General features: G+C 40.0%; 1 protein-coding gene across 1 annotated transcript in view; it reads left to right on the top strand.

Moving 5' to 3' along the window:
- LOC140240608 (carboxypeptidase E-like) overlaps window positions 1-19862 on the top strand; it is a 60954-nt gene extending 41092 nt beyond the window's left edge. Inside the window, exons 4-7 of the mRNA XM_072320365.1 lie at window positions 4083-4374; window positions 11278-11417; window positions 14032-14137; window positions 19549-19862. Coding sequence (XP_072176466.1) covers window positions 4083-4374; window positions 11278-11417; window positions 14032-14137; window positions 19549-19862 — 852 coding nt within the window. The remainder of the gene's footprint in view (window positions 1-4082; window positions 4375-11277; window positions 11418-14031; window positions 14138-19548) is intronic.
- The last annotated feature ends 758 nt before the right edge of the window (window positions 19863-20620 follow it).

Here is a 20620-nt window from a genome sequence, read left to right as displayed (position 1 = left end):
AGGTTCATTATTCCGAAGGCTCTTCAGTCCGAAGATTCCTTATTCCGAAGGTTCGTTTTTCCGAATTTCATTTTCGGATGAACAAATCTTCGGAATAACGAACCTTCGGAATAACGCCGCAAATGTTCGGATTTACGAACCCTCTTTCATTTTCGGATTAACGAACCTCCAGGTATAGGGAATTTGCGTGTTTCGGATTAACGAACCTTCGGAATAACGAACCTTCGGAATATCGAACCTTCGGAATAACGAACAGCACCCGTCGAAAGCTACCGATGATCTCACGATTTCGATGCACATATTCAGTGATGGTCGATTCTATTCTAGCAGGCTCACCCATGTTTTGGTTTTCGAATGTGCCCCAGTGGGCAGCAAATGAAGATAAATTTCATCGGACCAACCTTCTCTTCCCACGCTACCGTGTCTTAACATTTAAACTCACTTTGTACTTTGTACTTTGTACTCATGAAAATATATCGAACCATCTTTTTTTTCTTTTTTTTTTTCGTTGACAATGTCTTTAGTGCTTGACAGTGAAAGGTCTAGTACTAAACCATGGTAGGGCAATGCTTCACCAAACAACCTAAGAGGAGAACAAAGGAGCCATGTTTCAGATACTCTTACAATGAGAAAAACACGCTCTTCCACAAGATTGTAGAATTATCCGGGTTCCAGCACGTGTGAGGTGGAGACGCAAGTAGGCCTATATGGTTGACTCGTCGAGCATGTAATCATCGGTGCTAGTGCACTTTTGCCGTTCATGGATTTCTCATTGTTTTCGTTGCTGTTGCCGTTTACAAGGAAAAACCCCGGTATCTGTCCAAACTCAGATTCAATAACAGACGTGATTGTCAGCAGTTACTTCATCAAATTTCCTGGGAATAAAGAGATGCAAAGTTAACATAAATGAAAAATGAAGCAATTTCTTCGTTTAGAGAAATTGCTCACATGACATGCGCTGACTCTTCAGAAACTCATCAAGTATCAAAAAATATGCTCATCAACTGCAGGCACCCTGAAGATCTCCGATCTGGACGATTCTTTTGACAGTAAAAAAACAAAACAAAACAAACAAAACAACAAACAAACAAACAAACATGCCAGCGGTTTGGCACCCTCTTTCAAAGGCCCTTAAATTTTGCTTGTCGTCGCCAATTGCGAGCAGAGCGGGCCAAAGCAGCTCGATTGAAGCTTGCCTCTCCTTGGCAGTTTGACTCTTTATTGCGTGGCGACCCTCTGCTCGCTTCTCGTGCAATGAACAAAGTGAGGGAGCCTATGACGAAGGTTATGGTTTAGAGGATGATGTCTTTTGATGGTCCTTTACACTAATGGCGCAAACAAGCCGCAAACTCTTAATCTTTAAGACCATAATGTGATCTCATGTTTCCCCAGGTTGCTGAAGTTGGCCAGATTTTTAGCTGTCGTCTCTCGCTTGACGAAGTTGGCACAGCAACCATCGTTATCTATTAACCACATGAGCTTGCCAGAATATAATCGAGAACAACTGGAATGGAAGACCCCTCCACGCCACGATTGGCCAAGTGCGATTTGAGAAAGGTGTTTGGGAGAATCTTGATTCAAATGTGCTTTTGGACATGTCAAAAAGATCTCGACTGGCATGAAACATGTTTCTCAACACGTTTTGCAGTTCTTTCGTTTTCTCGTAATTCCCTTTAGATGATGATCAGATAACCTTCCTGCGACAGTCAGCCAGAACTGTCTAGCGTCTCATCGGGAAGAAAAGAACACGAACACGACAAAGAAGAACAAATTGAACGCAAACTAGAAGAATCATGCTCACATTGTTTTTACAAGGAGATGCGCAAGTGAGAATCCCACATGAGGTATATCGTCTGGCACAGGATACGCGCTTCATTTAGCGCGTGCAATTGTGTGATTGTGTAGATACCAGGGGTGCCATCGATGAGTAATGTGCGCACCTTTCGCTGTCCTCGTGACTAAAAGGTTTGTCCCACGTGGTCAAGCAGCGATGTCGAAGATAAAATGGTATAACGAAATGTGTCTTTCAGCACAAAAGTCGTCTACTGAACTCCGCGGCATGAGTTCTTGGGAGATGATGAATGAGATATGTGGCACGTGGAAAATTGGGACAATAAGTTTGAAGGTTTGTGATCTTCTTTTGGCAAGGCGCTTTTCACTGTCGTCGAAGATAAAGAGCTGATTTTTTAGCACGGAATGCAGGCACAATGGGAAAATATCAGTCGATATTCTAATTAGTCAAGTAGAAGACAGATACGATGTTCATTAAAGCATAAAACGGTATAAAAAAGGATGTCACTCATCGATTATTACATTACCAAAGTCGCCATAGTGGCAAAGGTCCTCAGACTATAAACGTGTTCATCAAAATTGAAAAGAAAAAAGAATTCCCCACTCCTCCCCCCACCTCCAAAAAAAGGAGAAAGGACTACTCCTGTTTCACCGATTCCTGCACGATTTTTGTAACTGATTTTGTTATTTTGTAGATGTATGATTCTTGCAAAAATATTGCATTCCTCGGAAATAATTATATTATGTTCATATATGTCATTATGGTAATACCTTTTCAACATCATGGTGATCAATAAAGTTTCACCTGTATCCTTGTAAAGTCTTCTTTTTTATCTGGTACATGTTGATAATCTAACTTTATTCTTGATGTATAGAAGGTCGTATTTTGTAGTCCCCAACATTCATAGGTGGCTTCATGCAGTTTCTTTGAAAGTATTGCGTGCAGCGTCTTGGTTGTGAAATAAGATGTTTTTAATTTGGCTACATGGACCATACCTCTTTCAAAATATGATCTCGACAGGTCGTAGTAGCAATCTCCTCTTGGGGCTAAGTAAAGAAAACGTGCAAAGTGTTTGCATTTTGTTGTCTAATCAACGCATTATCCCCTGTGTATTTTGACGTCTGGAAGTCGTGAGAACGACGGAGTGAACTTGACCGCTGTTTTCTCGTCAGAGCTATCATCTCTAACGCGATAATCACCCTGCTGTAGGTTCGCATCCGCGCCATACTATCCCTGATGTGAGTCGTCTGGTAGCAAAGTGCTCCGCGATGTTGTATCAGGCGTAGCCTTTCGTCCAGGCAGCTAGCTTTTATGTGTGTGTCTCTCTATTTTCTGTACATCTACTTTGTGATTAGTTTGTCTGTATAACCTTTAGTTTGATGTGTCACTGTCCTTGCCATCAAGATCATGACATTGGTAGAACTGGATCGAATTGCGAGACACTGAATTATAATATCTGCCAATATGAAACAAACAACTCTCTTGGCCTTTTTTTTTTTACCACATGGTTCAGAAAAACCAAACAAAACATGTCAAGCAAATCGGGGGTTAGTTATCCGACTGAAGACAACTAATTCCGTCTGTGGTAAAGTTTGGAAGGGTTGTGGTGTTGGCGATCCTCGAAAGGAGAAACTGACACCATGTTCATGGTAAGTAAAAGAGTGAAGTCGTAAGTATAAAACAGAATAATTTCACCTGTTTTCACGAAGTTGTGGAATAGTTCACCATTTTTATGAGGTGCTACAAGGTCCCCATTGACGTTAGCATAACACATGCGATAAGAAAAAACATCAACATCAATTTGAACAATAATCGAGTAATTATTATTGCGACTGCGACGTGACGAATGTTGAAGTGCGAAGCCAAACTGATGAAGTGATGAAGCGGGCATGCATCACGTATAATCACAGACTGTTAAGGGCACGAGTGCCAACCTTTAAAAAACGTCAAAGTCTTTGCCTGAAATGTTAACTTGTGGCTTGATATATGGGAGCACTGATGTGGCGCAGTGGATAAGACAGATGACTTTCAATCGGAGGACCCGAGTTCGAATCCAGTCCAGTGTCATATGTCCTTGGACAAGATGTTTTGACCCACCATGCCCCTCTCGACCCAGGTGTATGAATCGGTACCTGGCAACGCTAGGGACAATGGCAGGGCCTTCTGGTAGAACAGCGGCAACACTGAAGAGGCTACCCTGGGTAAATAAGACTTGTTGTTATTACAATTATCATTGTATGTATAGGTGAAACGACATTAAATTCTCGTCATCTCGTTTTTGAAACTTCAGCTACAACCGGAAACAGCCAACGTCCTCCGCTGGATGGAGGAATATCCTTTTGTGCTGTCTGCCAATCTGCACGAAGGCGAGCTGGTTGCAAACTACCCCTACGACACTAGCCGCAGTCGCCGGAGCTACTACACGGCCAGTCCCGACGACGCCGTCTTCCGGCACCTCGCCCAGGTTTACGCCACCAAACACTCTTTCATGAGCACGCGGTCGGATCCCTGCCCGTACACCGGTGCCGAGGTCTTTAACGGCGGAGTGACGAACGGGGCCGACTGGTACTCGATCAAAGGAGGTAAGGATGGCGACGAGTGCGCCACTGGAATAACTGTTGTTTTTTTTTATGTCAGATTGATTTTAAGTGATCCTCGGTCAAAAGTACTTTAATGAATAAAATAAAATAAGACAAACAAATGGCAGAAGCGCCTTGGTAATCACACATGAAAGGAGATAGCCCAGTTAGGAAAGGTTTCACCAGGAAACTAAGTAAGAAATATCGGTCAACAGTCACCATGAAAACTAGAGGATAATGGTGATGTCATCACCTCACGAATTCCCCGTTGGATTTGCTCCTTTTTCAACGGACTTTGTAACGAAGAATTGTATCCTGTAGACCATAATTATGACTTAGCAACAGGAACTGTCGAGGAGCGAGGGGTTGAAGTGGTTAAATCACTCACATATGAAAATTTTCCACCCTCTCCCTCTTTTTTGTTGTGCCTATTACAATCAAAGTTTGCTGTTGCGTCTGTTGGACTTCACTCATTTTGACTGACATCAACATGTGCATGGCTACGGATTTTTCTTTTTAGTTCAATCTAAAATTTTATCACAGTTCGTAGCACTTTTCGTCGCCCATTATCTGCGAACTAACTAGCCGCGTTTCAGTTTTGAGCATGTTTCCATAGCAACCAAAATGAAACCGTTGATACTGGGTTCAAAGAAATATGTACTTATGGACTATTTATTTTCACCGTGCAACCCACATTCTCGGGGTTTTTCTTGCTAATAATAGTTACAAAGGGAGCCATTCAGGCCATAAAATCTATCTGTCATGACCTGCAATTTATACTCCTCCCCAGAACAGAGCTTCTATATTAATATGTGAAGGTTGAGAAGAGTGGACGAATATGGGGAAGTGTTATTGCACTGAAGCAATTATCCAACACCAAACAGGTACCATGACTCAGCAATTCCAATTGACAGAAGATGTCAGCTGTCTATCAGGTGTTTCAACACTGGTGACTTGATGTCTAGGGTTGGTGTTCAGGTGGGGCTAGCTGGTGATAGCAGGGAGGTGGGACACACCTCCCTGGCGATAGGGTAGGAGTTCCGAAAGACTCGCTTGTATTTGTAAATAGAATGACCATGAGTAACACATTATTGTTAACGAAGCAAATTGTCACTGTCTGCCACGTTAACTGAATTTGCCTAATTGAAAAAATAAGAAATTATGGACCTTGTGAATGAAAATAGAAAAAGAAATGCAGTTATGATAAATTACACTGGGAACAGACTTTGTGACTTACAATTCGAGTCCAATGCGTAACATTCATCCAATGTTTGATTTTATTTCATTTCATTTATTTCCACAACTTGATTAAAAGAACAAACGATGCAAACCAACACGAAAATCATATTTTATACACAAGACAGTAATAATGCACACACCATACGCACATGTACTACATACAAACATGACATAAATTCAAAGTGTGGAGGAAGAAGCAAAGACCATTGACCCATCAATGCTCTCCCCGATAATGAAATGATAACAACTAAAGGGTAATAATGAATAATGTAATATGAGATTATTTGATTTGTGATAACAAGAAGACGACGAAAAGGAAAAGAAATGATTGGATGTGTCAGCTAAATCCGATTATGCCATTGTGATAATGTTACCATGGGGAAAGATTTTGCGAAATGTTTGGAGAATGGTGCACAAGCGGTCTTCTTAGTATTAACGAGAAGGCAACCCCGTCGAGTTATCAATCACTATTACCCCTATTATTGTAGAAAAGGCAAATTTTGAAACTCGAGATCGAACTATCCTATTGTTGTTTTCTGTCACGAAAACGAAACTCTTCTGCGTAGAAGTGTCATGTACTTTCCCAAAGTATATGACACAAGCAATATGTGCACCCCCCCCCCCATGCCATGTTTTCTCCTTTGGAGGGAAACGGTGATGATGTTGATTACAACAACAACAATGCTTAAAATAAAGATATTTTAGTGACGAAGGTATGACTGTCACAATATTCAACAAATCCTCATAATAATCTTCGAGTGCAGAGGGCACCTGGTCTCTAAGGATCGGAAGAATGTAAAGCTCGTCGTAAAATAGAGTTGATGTTTGATTTTGCCCCTTCATCGTCTAGATTCTCAAGTTTGACAATGCGTCTCCTCTTTGTGCTAATTTTGCCAATCATTGTCCTCATTATTCGAGTATCTCTCCTTACAAGACAATGACGATGCATTTATCGACACGCCGACATCGGATAGTTACGATAATGCGCAATAATCGAAAGATTCCTGCTCCGCCATGTCCGCTGTTCTCGCTTCGCGGTGGGAACAAGGCTGCTGATTGAGCCAGACACCTGTAGGGTGCAAAACATTTCCGTTGCACTTGGGATTTATTTCAAAGTCCCCCCCCCCCCTCCATCATTTTCCACAAACTAAGTGAAGCGCCGCTCCATTTCACAATTGGAGAAAGAAATGGAGTAAAATGATAAAATAGAATGAAAACGGTTCTATCATACATTCATCCAAATCTGACGACAAATAAAAAAAAAATGATAGAATATCAATGTTTCACATTTCTTGACGCAAAAGTAAAACCAGTAAAAATGGGAAAATGGAAATTAGATAAAGTGATAATTTCAGTGCCTCACAACTTTTCAATTGCTTTGAACATAACATGGAAATCGTTTCAATTTGTCAGTGAACTATAGCAAAATTTGTTTTTGAAATGCCGAGATATCCAAAACAAAGCAATACTAAGAAAAGGTGGGACCAACTTTTTATTAGGATCACCTTGTTTACGTTTTTTTTTTTATATCAGCCATTTCAAAGCCGATTTTCATCAACTAAACTTTGAATTCCTTTTAGAGTGCTATGATCAGTAACATTTCATAAGTGATTGAAGGCTCAATCCTCATCTTCACCATTGTTATACCATCCTTTTATAGTTCCACGGAAACATAGAAAACATGTGATACACATGCGATATATTTGTACTCTGAAATTCCGAAAAGTTATTGGTGTGTTATTTTTTTCAGGGCGTTTGATTTTGTTTTACTTATATGAAAGTCTTCTTGAACATTGCTCGACAGTTCACTTTTAAGTTCCATCCCAGCGACGGGTGTTCCGACATGTGACAATTAAAGTGAAAGTGAGGCTTGTATCCCACGTGGGTAAACCAAGAAAAGGTGGACGAACGCCGCCAACGATGTCTGTACACCCCCAGTTCTGTGGGCGTGAATCGCATGGTTACTGGACGTGGGACAGACCATGGATTGTAGCTTCGGGGAAGTTGGCAAGGTGGGGAGGAAAAATATTGATATATAGCAGCTTCAAGGCGAAGTTTGTGGACCTTCACGTCGCCATGGAAACGGGGTCTGCTTTCAAACATTGTACACTCCTCCTGTTTTTCTTAGTTAGGATTTTCTTTGTATATGACTTCTTCACATCTGGAAGGCATTTCCACATGAACTTTCAAATGGTTTTAGGGGTGCTTTATCTTTTATCTACGCTCTATACTGCAAAAAGTTGCAGGCAAAATAATATATGAAATGAAATGAAACAGATCTCTCTGAAGAGATGAAGAGGTAGTTTAACATAGAGAGTGAAATATAATATAATACAATACAATATGATTATAATATAATATAATATAATATAATATAATATAATATAATATAATATCACATCATATCATATCATATCATATCATATCATATCATATCATATCATATCATATCATATCATATCATATCATATCATATAATATAATATAATATAATATAATATAATATAATATAATATAATATAATATAATATATATCTAAAACATTTCGACAGCTGCTGCCAAATTTTCAAATGAATCATTTACATTATTGCTCCAACCTCCCATGAAAGTATATTTCACATTTCAATGTATATATCGAAATCGCTATAGCTCTCTGTTTTGCCCTACAGTCAGTGACAGTAGGGCAGTCCATTGGAGATTTGTTAAACAAGGCGAATATAGAAATTATACATTTTCGAAGACGGTGTGTGTGCGTCTACGAAATTTGTGCATGGAGGATAAATTGGCTAGCAAAGACCATGACAACAGCAACAACGATAGCGATGACGATCGACTTCAACAGTACAATTCTTTATTCTACTGCTCGTCCGCGAAAGGATACTAATATTTTCTACTCGTCAACGGAGGAATAGGCTGAGACCAGAAGGGGAAACAATATGGCTAAACATAAGAGGGGGAAAAGTCAAGTAAAAACGGGAAGGGCACTAAAATCGAGCTTCCGCAGTGGCTTCGAGCGTGCGCGCTTTTCTATTTTTATTGTACACAGACAAATTGAATCATGCCAGGTTTGTGGTTCATAGGAGAAAAAACAGACATGGAAATGGAAAGGAAAAAAGAGAGAGATGATGATAAAAAGTGCATTGAACACGACCAGGCGAAGTACAGAGCCCAATTTCGGCCTGATGTCTCAAAATGATGAGCGACCCTTTGAGACAAAGTACTCATGGAGAAATATTGGGTAAGCCAAATATAGAATTCCTCAGCCACAAGCCTGGCTGTACGACAGATAGTATTCCACTTATTTCTGTCATATTGCTGCAATCATTTCTTTTTAACTGAGATTTACTCGAAATCGATGAGTTATTGACCTCAGATTTTTGCCCTTTCTTTGCCGCTGTGAGAGCAGAGTGCATAGGATGGAGCAAGGCAAAAGGTCATGACTGTCCGTCTGGGGCCATCTCTTCTGTTTGTCACGTTTTATTACGCTTAGATCTCAATCATGTAATATTTTCCCTCTCTTTTTTGTATTAAAATTCCCCTTTTATCTATCACATTGTCTTGAATTAATCTCCCTCTCTCTATCTCTTTCTCTTCCTCTTAGACTATTGTTTATATGATTTATTTATTTGTTTTTATTTATTTATTTATTCATTCATTTACTCATTTATTTACTTGTCGATCTATCTATCTATCTATCTATCTATCTATCTATCTATCTATCTATCTATCTATTCGTTCATACATATCCGTGTATCTACCATTCATTTCTCATCCATCATAACCAACTATATTTGTCGATAGATCCGTCTATCTTGATTAAAGTTCACCCATCAATATTTTGATAGGCATCAATCTATTCACTTTAAATCATTCAATATTACGTGATGTTATACAGACGTTGCAAGACGGTAATGCGCGTTGATCGATCTCTCACGTTTTCCCATGGTTGAACTAACGAGTCCTTAGGTGATTATTTGAGCGGACGATTTTATTTTGCAGGTTTTCGCAAAGAAATAACAAACAAACAAGTTGTTGCTTTGTGATGCCAGCTATCATATAGGGTGTAGGAGTGAGTTAACATATTTTTTTTTTTTTTTTTTTTGACGGAAGTATTGTTTCGTCGGTAACGATAAGCTTGATGATGGATCAAGACAGTACAGAGACATAGTTTTATACAGGAGCAGGGCGGTCTCCTTTCTGCCTCCCGGCAGGAGTCCCATCTATTCTGCTCAGTTGTTCCCGAGCCATGGCGGGCATTAACCGCTAGGGGCTCGTCTATTCTGAGCGCGACAGCACGTCTTTCAGCGCTGCAAATTGCCCATTGGTAATGAACCGAGATGCGTTCGCGCCTACGGGCAAGTGCATGGCATCGAGCGTGCATGCAGAGCAGTGCTAGAAGGCGGTAGATGCTTTTTCTCGTAAAAAAGAAGACCCCACAAAGATATTGACGCCGCCCGCGGATGTGCGTAGAAATAAAAGTGGAGCACGGGATAGGAACATATCTTGCCATATCTATATAGGTCATGACATGATTACTTTGCTGCCAACATCTACGCAAATCTAACATCCTACATTCGGAAGTCATGTACAGTGTTCACACGATGCGTTCTTGAACGATTTGCGTTTGGGCATTAAGTGGTGAAGATATAGGAAATTGACCGAATGGAGAAAATACCGGTGCAATGAACCCCGAAGAGACCCTCACTCTCATGAAAGATACCCCAGCATGAATCTTGACTGAATATATGTATTATGCTGAGATGAGTACATAGTTGTGCCTTCAACTCTGAAACTGTGACATGTAATATTTTGTAGGCATGAAACTGGTAAAATTTTGTTGTATTTTGTTGTTGTTTTTAATATTAAATGGAGCACTATGTCGTGGTGGACAATTTGCTCCAGAATGAGAAAGTAGATTAAATTTTCATATACACTCATGAAAAAGAAAATCATATAGAACTAAGATTAAATTTATACTGTTTTAATGAAATGCCTCTTTGAAGAAGTATATCCGATTTATCAACCCACTACGTTTTTTAATACAATCTGTTCGGGAACAAAATGGGGATATAAGATTATAAACATCAGGGATAGATCGCGCTGAACTGCTCAGTCTGACAAAGGGTTTAACAGCCCATTACCAAATTTGTGATGTATGTCATCACAAAATATGTATCGTGTACGTTTATTCTTGAACATTGATTGGTATTGAATGATGATATCTATATAAAACTGTACTTCATATCGAGTGCCATCACACTGTCACAAGGTGGACCCTTTCTCTTCTTTAAGTCTAACGATATTTTTTTTTTCAAATACGTTAGCTTCATAAGTTATCAAACATTCAACTGTGTGTGGTCCTACGTCAACGCGCAGAACCGTGTTTACCAATCTGTGTCCGTGTATAGGCCCCAAATGGATTTGATGAGAATTGAATTAACTTTATTTCATTTCCTCATTATTTCTTTTTAAACATACAAACAAAAGACCTGCTATTACACATGTCATATTCTTAAGTGGGCATGTTGGGGGAAAAAAAGATTTTCAATCGCTTTCAGTTACAACGCTGGAATATACCGCAATTAGAGACAACATTTCTCCTCCCCTCCCCTCTCCTGAAGATGATGCATGCTATATGCAATTTTTTTCTTCTTCTTCTTCTTTCAGGAATGCAAGATTACAACTACCTGGCGACGAACTGCTTCGAAATCACCGTGGAGATCGGCTGCCTCAAGTTCCCCAGTCCCTCAAGGCTACCTCGGATATGGAATGACAACAAGGAGTCCCTGCTCTCATTTATGGAGAGGGTAAGTAAGACGCCTTGAGGCCCCCACTGTAGCAATACAGTCCCACTCCCATTTTCCATGGTAAAAGGATAGTGTAGTTTTGGTTGAGATAGAGGATTCAGATTTTAACGTTCTGCGAGAAAACTAGAAACCACTTATGTGAAATATTAAAGAGCTTATACAATTCTGCAAGAAGAATTAAAAGTTTATTTTATGAAAATTTGTTTTTAAATGGCTGAGATGTTCAAAAACAAGTAAAACAAAGTGGTCCTAATAAAAGGTGGGGCCCACCTTTTATTAGGACGACTTTGTTTGGGGGGTATTTCAACCATTTTCACAAAACTTTGAATTCCTCTTAGATTTGCAGGCTCTTTAATATTAATCATATAAGTGGTTTTCAATAATCTTACAAAAATAAAAATAGAACAGGACTCGATCCTCATCATCTTAAAACTGAAATGATACCATCCCTTGAAAGTTTACTTTAATCAAGTGTAATCACACAAACTGAACCGTAGTTTTTCACCAAATTAGATATTATGTAAGAATTTTTGAAGGTTATGGAATTTTAAGATGTTACAAGCTTTCACGAAAAAAAAAAAATCGAATTTGATCACAACCAAGCCTCACATTCACCTGCATGTAAAGACTTCACTTTAATTTCCTTGCTTGAAAAAAAAAAAAGAATATAAAGAATGATAAAGCTTACATCAAATTGATGGACATGATATATGTAATCACCTGTAGAAATTCATGATTAGTCGAAGAGGTACGGGGCGCCATTACAAGTTGCTAAATATAGCAAACAATGATAAATTAGTTTGTTTTATTCCCTTTTCACAAACCTACGAGACAATTGAATGGCGAAGACGTCGTCGTCTGGTTTTATTTACATCGCATGATAGAGTGCAATTGACGTTACTGGATAAAGAAAGCATGGGATGTCACTTGAACTTCTGAAATATATTCTTTTTCTTTCGTCCGACTTTATTGCGAATCCTACCATTCCGTTTTTCTGACTTTACTCATTTCCTCGAAGTTCACTTGAACTTGGACTGCGATATATAGTTGCCCTGCTGTCCCATCGCATCATAATAATTTCAGTACCATAAGGCTACGGCAGCTGCACGTGTGCGCTATAGCTCGACTCTATAATCCATGTGTTCCCTTGTGTCGTTGGTATCTGTCACCTTCTTTCTTCTCTCTATCGTCCTGTCTGTCTATCTGTCTGTCTGTCTATCTGTCCACGTATCTGTCCGATTATAACAATGTGTGCTGTGGTTGTAGCCCGAAACCTGGGATTTCTATTTCCGTCATGCCGTGTTTGACTCATGGGAAATAATATGGCAATCGCTTCCCGCGCGTTATTTTTCTTGGTCGACATTCGCTGCAGCAGCAGCGTGACAGGTGATGGTGTACTTCGCATAAGATTAGAATATGCAAACCAGGTCCAGGACTTGTGCTGTCACTCATGTCTGATATGTATCTTGGGTCTTAAACATAAGTCTGACTGGTGTATTTTAAGCATCACTCTCTTACTCTCTTCCCAACGGTGATGATCCCCCCACCGTCCCCCTCCCCTACATACACACCTTTTTAGAGATCAAGAAGCGCATCATGACCTTGTCATGAACCTCGTTTCCCCAGGGTAGTTACAATTACTTCCGGGGCACATGTCGCTAGCGCTTACCGTTTCAATCATACCTTTTGTCTACTCACGCTCTCCCCGCAGACATACATAATATTATCCTCGGATTTGTTAGAAGAGGGATGCTAGCGCCCTCACCGGTGGCAATGGAAGGATTAAAAAAGAGAATCTGTGTTTTTGCTTTTGTTTTTGTTTTTGTTTTGTTTTTGAGTGTCTTTATGCATCTTCCTCAACTTGTCACTGACTTCTCAGACACCTGTCCCATGTTTTACACAGGAGACGATAATTGCTCCATTTGTTGCTATTTAGGTCATGTCGAGTTGTAATGCGGCTTTAGGGAGCTGTACAACGCACGACAATGCAGACTGAACAGCTCTCCGGGGACTAATTTTTAATGCGGTTAATACATAAAAACGCTCTGCTCACAGTTGTTTAAAAGAGGAGTGAAGCGTTTGATTTGCAGAAGGTCACTGACACAAGCAAGCTTGCCTTTGTGGCAGGGGGATAAACACGTTCCATCGAGTAAAGTGAATGTCATTGGTTGCCTTAGTCTATTGACCGATTCTGTGACGCGCTATGTGTATTTTTGGCATGGGCAGCGCCATTTACTGCGGTGTCTCAGCCGACCCCCCCTTCCCACTCCCCACCCCTCTCACGCGCGCTTAATGAGAAACTGATGCATGGTTGTTTTAGCCAATGGGCGTCTCGTACTGAGTGCGCGAATGCTTGCTTAGTGCGCGAAACTTTGTTACAAGTGCGCGATAAACATGTTGCCCGTGGGGTGGGGGAGAGCAGGGGGGGTCGGCTGAGACACCGCAATTTGAGCTCATGGCTGCGCCCAGTGCCATAAAATGTCTGCTGCCCTCAACGAACCCGAATCGGTCAATACCACCAGCGCGTAGTTTACGAGTTTAAGCAACGTACATGTACTATAAATTTTCACGTCAGATTTTTTTTTTTCTTTTCGCTGTGCCCATGTTGCTGTAGGTTCATATAGGCATCAAAGGGAGAGTCACCGACAGCAAGGATCAGCCGATAGCCGACGCGATAGTGAGGGTCACGGGTCCCGCCATCAACCATGACGTCACAACAGGTAAGTTCATTGTAGCTCGCCTAGACAATATGATCCAAATTGGGCCGCCATGATATTACAAGGGCATGTCCCGTTTGTCTGTAGTTCATACGGATACACACTTCCATAATATGAGTTTCATGTCAAGTAATCATCGTGAATTACTTCACTCTAGCATACTTTTGACCACGAAAGAGAGAATTATCATTTTCACATTTCGAATAGTAGGACGCCACTTTGCTTCAGCTGTCCATCTTACCAAAAGGTTCCTCTTTTTTTCCCCCCGTATTATGTACCGTATGTGCCATACATTTTACAACGTCGTACATTTTTTTTTTTTTCTACGGATCATCTGACTTAAGGAATTCTCATGCAGGAATAATGAGTAATAGTTCACCTTCAGCAGCATATATCAAAACAAATCTGGTTGTTCACAAGAACACAGCGCTGCTCTTATGTTCAAAACCGCAGGCATCAACCATAGTTATGACATCTTCATTTCTCCTATTTTTTTTTTTTTTTTTTAGGGGGGGGGGCGGGGGGAGTCGAGTAAAGATTGAAAAGGTTGAGGGGAACATGGAACAAAGGACATAGAGGTGAAAGGTGAGGTCAAGGGGGGTGGTGTAAGGGGCGGGGAGAGAAAGAGAGAGGGATGATTTGTCATCTTTGATGACATATTTAAAGCCCTTTATGCTTTGTAGAGATTAACCTCCGTTAGCAAGCTGAGATTGGGAGCTAAAAAACGCGAGACAATGCCTGTACTACCTGTATATCCCACATCGTCCTTGACTAGCGCGTGGGTCTGTCTCTGTGTTTTTTCCTCCCTTTTATTTCTATCAAAACGTCCTTTACTTCCGGCATCGGCAATTTTCAGGATAAGCTCATGCGTGAGCTAGCTCTGAAAAGATAGCAGACTATAATGTTGAGATCTCATAACAACTTTAAAAAGCGCCGCGAACGCTTCCTTTGCATGCATCTAAAGAAACAACATTTCTTTAGGAGTGTCCTAGACAAAAATAACAACAAGTTGAGACCAAAAAACAAAAACAAAGCAGTCCTAAAGAGGAAATGCCATCTTGCACATCTGTTGGCGTGGGCTTTGAAGTGGGCGAAAGCTGCAATGGAGCGTTTGGAAATGACAGCTTTAGACACTGTCACGCTCCTGAAAAGAGAGAGAGAGAGAGATAGAACCCTATTTCGATGTCATTTGAGCCCAAAAAAGGAAGGATTTTTATCCCCGGCATATTTGGTCGATAATCGCGACGAAACTATAAACTGAAACAAAGCATCGCGCCTTCCCGCGCCCACGCTATTCTTCCAATCCAATATCCCGTCTGCGAATGAAGTGTAGAGTTCCAAATTGATTCCATAAAGCACTTACTTTGGCAACGGTAAAGAGATGTGTGTGAGAGAGAAAGAAATAAAGAGGGAGGGAGAGAAGAGAGATACTCGGAGGCGTGGGATGATAATAGGATGAGACGGGAATCATCATGACACGCATGATTGAAATGTCATCCCGAACCAGTCCCGTTCATCTCCTCCCTGGTCTCGGCGAGCGGAAAAACTCACTTTCCTCTAGAGCTCTCCCTTTAGTCAGTCTTACCCCCCCCCCCCTCCTCCTCGCTAGCCATCACATCCCACGTGATAACACCCCAAGTCCCAGAGCATCTGTGCATCATATGAGCTTGGAGAGAGCTCATAGATTAAAACTACTCGTAACTTCTTCCAATGCTCCTCAGAAAGGTATTTTTCTTTTTGAGCTGTTGCCTCCGGAATACGATATTGAACGACACACCTGGTTCATCATAATAGGCAGGGAGTTAAGTAAACAAAAAAGAAAGAAAGAAAGAAAGAAAGATCTCTTATCTTCTTACCCTGAGGTAGGAAAAATAAAGTGGGAATTGCCACACCCACACGACAAACTTTCGTTCCTGCTATTTCCTCTGACGTATGAACTTTCATTTCTCGTTTGAACAAAATTGCAGCAACCGCGCAAGTTGTGCCTTGAGTTACATCAACGTCATGATCAGAACAGGCAAACAAAACGAGCAGAGTAAAAAGAAAAAATGGACGTCTGAATAACGAGACGAAAATTCCTGGGCGGTTTGACACAACATGCCCAAGTGTTAATCACATTTCGAGTAGTCTATCACATAGGAGAAGTAAAACGAGCCAAAAAAGAAAATGTTATTTGGGAGATTTCTTGCGATGTTGATCACTGCCAACTACAGTTGTCGAGATCACTGTTTCCGGCGCATCATCATCATCGCACACGGCGTTGCTGGCGTCTCGCGCACCTGTTCATTTATGACGCATAATTTATGGATTAATCGTATCCTTGTCATCGGCATTCTAAAGATAAGCCATGCTGCATCATAAACCTGCCAGAATATGAGCACCTAGCAAAAATCTGCTCGAGTTTGTTGGTGTTGAAGTCTCGAAGGGAAATGAGTCGATACATACAATATTTTTTTTCCTTTTTTTCCCCTTCCACAGGGTTCCTTTATTAAATAATATCATACACACAAATATATACAAAAAGGGATATGTATGTACATGCAGATTTAACACATGATATTCTTGGCCATTCTAAATACAATAAGAACAGCAAACAGTTACAAAAATCAATTATAAATTGCAAATTCTTTTCAAAGTGTCAGAAAATTACCTGACAAATCATTTCATAAGAAAACACAATCAGAAACATTTAGTAAAATGTAACCACTTTTTCATAAATTTCTTTTCTTTCAGATTTGTTTTACATATATACTTTTCCATATCATAATAACTTTTTATCGCTGACATGATTTGTTCAAAAACTGGCAAACAATTTTTGCATTTGGCTGTAAAAATTTCTTCCCTTACTATAATCACAATGCAATTGAGGGCACTGTTATTACGTCCATAAAAACCAAATAATTTATTTTGATTTGTAAGCTTAATATGAATAGCATTACGGGACAGCCAAAGCTCAAGTTTTGACCATATCTCGTTTGAATATATACAAGAACAAAATATATGCATAATTGTTTCTTCGCTGTTATTACAAAAAATACATAAGTTATCTGTTACTAATTTAAATCTCAATAAAGCGTCTTTCAGATAAAGAATTCTATTTAGCATCTTGAACTGAAACCATCTCATGTTTACATCGACAGTTGAATAAAAAGAAATTTGGTAATAAAAACTCCAAATGATATTGTCAAAATCAAACTCCTGTTTCCATTTTATAAGACTTTTACATTCTTTTGTCTTATGTTTCAAAAAAGCCTGGTAGATATGTGCACAACCTTTTTTCACTTTCAGTATTAAAAACAATGTTTCAGGGATAATACATGTAGGTTCCATAATCTTAGGTATGACACTTTTATTATAGCCAAATCGAATAGCATTACACAAACCATAATATTGAAGAAAGTTTACTTGTACATTGTATTTACGTTGAAAATCAAAATATGAAAGAAATTTTCCATCTGTTTCTAGAACATCGTTAACAAAACGTACCCCCTTAGCACACCATGACTTATAATAAATTACATTATTATTAACTTGTATTCTAGGATTGTTCCAAAGGGGTTGACATGCGATATTATCTACAATGGACTGAGTTAGATCTGAAAAGGCTAATAATACCTCTTTCCAAAATGGGTTGCGCATTGAAATGGCTAATTCTTTGTAATGTTCAGCCCCCATGAATAAGTGGAGAGATGTGTATGATGGAGGCAAGAATGATTGGAACATATGTAAAGTGAGATTTTCGTTACTTGAATAACAAAATAATCTTCTTATCCATGATATTCTGAGTGATTTAGAATGTATAAAAATATCTGTCATTTTAACCCCACCATCACTGTATAATTGGCACATTTGTTTCCTACTTATTTTATCAGGTTTATCGTGCCAAATAAATTTATAAAAAAATCGGTTAACATCATTCATAATTTCTAATTTTGGTTCTGGAAGAGATAAAAGCAAATGATTCAGTTTGGGTATCAATAAAGATTTTACTATCGTTACTCTTCCTAAGGGAGTCAATGTTCTTTTCAGCCATATCGCTTTCTGACATTTTATCTCTTTAACCTTTTCTTGATAATTGTGATTAACCATTTCAGATAATTTAACTGAAAAGTCAATGCCCAGGTACCTGAAATATCCTTCAGATATCCAGTTTAATTTGTACTCGTGTAAAATCTCTTTTTTGAAAGTTCTGTTCTTCCCAATCCATATTACTTGAGTTTTAGTTACGTTAATTTTGAGGTTGGACATATTTGCAAATTCATTAAGTATTGTAAGAGCACTTTGTAAATCCTGGGTTGAACCGTTGAGTGTCAAAAGGGTATCATCTGCATATTGCAAAAGTTTAAGCGATTTCCCATTCATATGCAATCCAACTGAAGAATCCGAGTGTCGTATTAGGATACCTAATCTAATATCATACAATATTGCCGGTGTAATCATGTCGACAATCACTTTCTAGGATTTCAACTTATGACTTACATGCCAGTAACTCGACAATATTGATGGTCTCTCCCATGACAAATCATGTCCAATTTACGACAATCGACAAAGGGCTGAGATAGGAAATTAGGAAATACAGGGTCGGTGTTCTTTTTTCTTTGATTAGAAACCCTCTTCCGTACCCCCATCCCCAACAATCGAAATCTCATGTCATTGCACACTCGAAGAGGGTTTGACAAGAATAAGAAAGAAGATTTATACTGCCATCAGACGTTACCTGTCTCATAATTGGTCACGTGGGGCTCATACGTCCGTGTTCCAGGAAGACCATCCCTGTAGCATTCTCCAGGGTGTCTGCCCATGCCGGTACAATATATGATATATAAAAAGGATAATAAATGCAGAAACTCCTTCAAAAAGATCGGCAGTTCTAGCAGACGTGACGGAAAGTACTCGCCCCCTTGTCGACTAACTTTGTTTGTCACAAAAGGAAAATATTAAAGGCCACCCCGAAAAATGAGTCACACTGTATTGGATTTCTGAAAGCTGTCATGTACACGTGTGCTCATGTGACCACTGTGGATATTAAGAATGGCAATCTATAGGCTTGTCTGACAGTAGATTGTATGGAGGAGGATAGTTTCTGTTGTGACTCACAGGGGAAATGGCCCTCCGTTATGGACTCTGAATAAAGTCAAACAGACAGTAAAGCTAAAATTTCATTCAGAATGAACAAGAAATGAAGTAATGGAATTTTCTACAATTTCTGTAATGTTAACGAGACAATGATTTTAAACAAACGATATAGTAACTCCTGTTCTCCAAGCGCATACGTCCATATCGCCTCGGGGTATCTAAGATTTTAACATTTCTAAGTTAATGTAGGCTTTTACAGTTCGATGCTGTCTAAAGTTCTACCTTAAGGCTTAACTAAACTCCACTGCTCTGCCTTCTTGTTAATCCCCGTACAACAGCTGTGGACGGTGACTTCTGGCGGCTTTTAATGCCTGGACTATACACCATAACAGTGGAGGCTCCCGGATACAAGCCCCGGAGCCGAGTGGCAACGGTAAAGCGCAACCGAGCCACGTGGATGTCGTTCAAGCTCCAGGATGCCGAGCCCGAGCCCGAGTGCGTGGAGGAGGAGCTGGACGACGTCGACACCGACAACATCCTCTTCGAGATCAAGCAGGCCTTCGACGACATGGGCTTCCAGAAACGGACGGGATGTCGGACGGAACAGACAGCAGAACCGGTGAACCGGAAGCCGATGTTGGCAACGCCTTGAGGACTGAACGGTATTCCGCGGTACATGGCCTACCGACATTCTTACTGAAGACAGTTGATACCTTTTGATGTTCCTTTTGAAAAGGGATGATTTGTGATATATTTGCTGATATTCAAACTGTGAAGTAATTGGAGCCTCTCTTGTCGCGCTCAAACATGGAGGAACGTAGTCATCATTTTCTGAGCTTCTTCGATGTGAGGTGACTTTTGACACTGAGCTCGGTACAGCAGCTGGTTGGCTATCAAATATTGTGCGCGAACTCTGTGTGTAGACAACCATGCTCTCATAGGTCGGATGTGTCCGCCTTGGTCGTCACAAGATTACGTCAAGAGTAAGGCATTTGTGAGGAGCACGATTACAATACTCGTTGGTTGCGCGCAAAGTTTGGCATCTTGGATGACTGGAAATGGCGAACGGAGTTAAAATTGTGCGATGAATTGTGTACATCGCGCATGTAATGCATTCCCGTCGTTGATTGCTCTATTATAGACGCCATAATGTTATCATGAAATAGGTCCAAATTTTGCCACAGGCAGGGAAGTGGCTCTGTGTAATGCATCACTGCTTGTTGCTCTTCGCACTGTTTTCCAGCCTAATTTATTCGCGGCATAAAACCCACCAGGAAGATTAGTAATCCTAACCGCGCAATGCAAAAATAAGTAGGCCTAGATTCTATATTATCATACCTATTCTGACTTTTCCAAAGGAAGAAACTATGTCCAGTCACTTCTGAGTTGTCCATAACTGATATTTGAATG

Source organism: Diadema setosum, chromosome 17, assembly GCF_964275005.1.
Source record: "Diadema setosum chromosome 17, eeDiaSeto1, whole genome shotgun sequence".
Classification (NCBI taxonomy): domain Eukaryota; kingdom Metazoa; phylum Echinodermata; class Echinoidea; order Diadematoida; family Diadematidae; genus Diadema; species Diadema setosum.
This window is presented reverse-complemented; position numbering and strand designations above follow the sequence as displayed.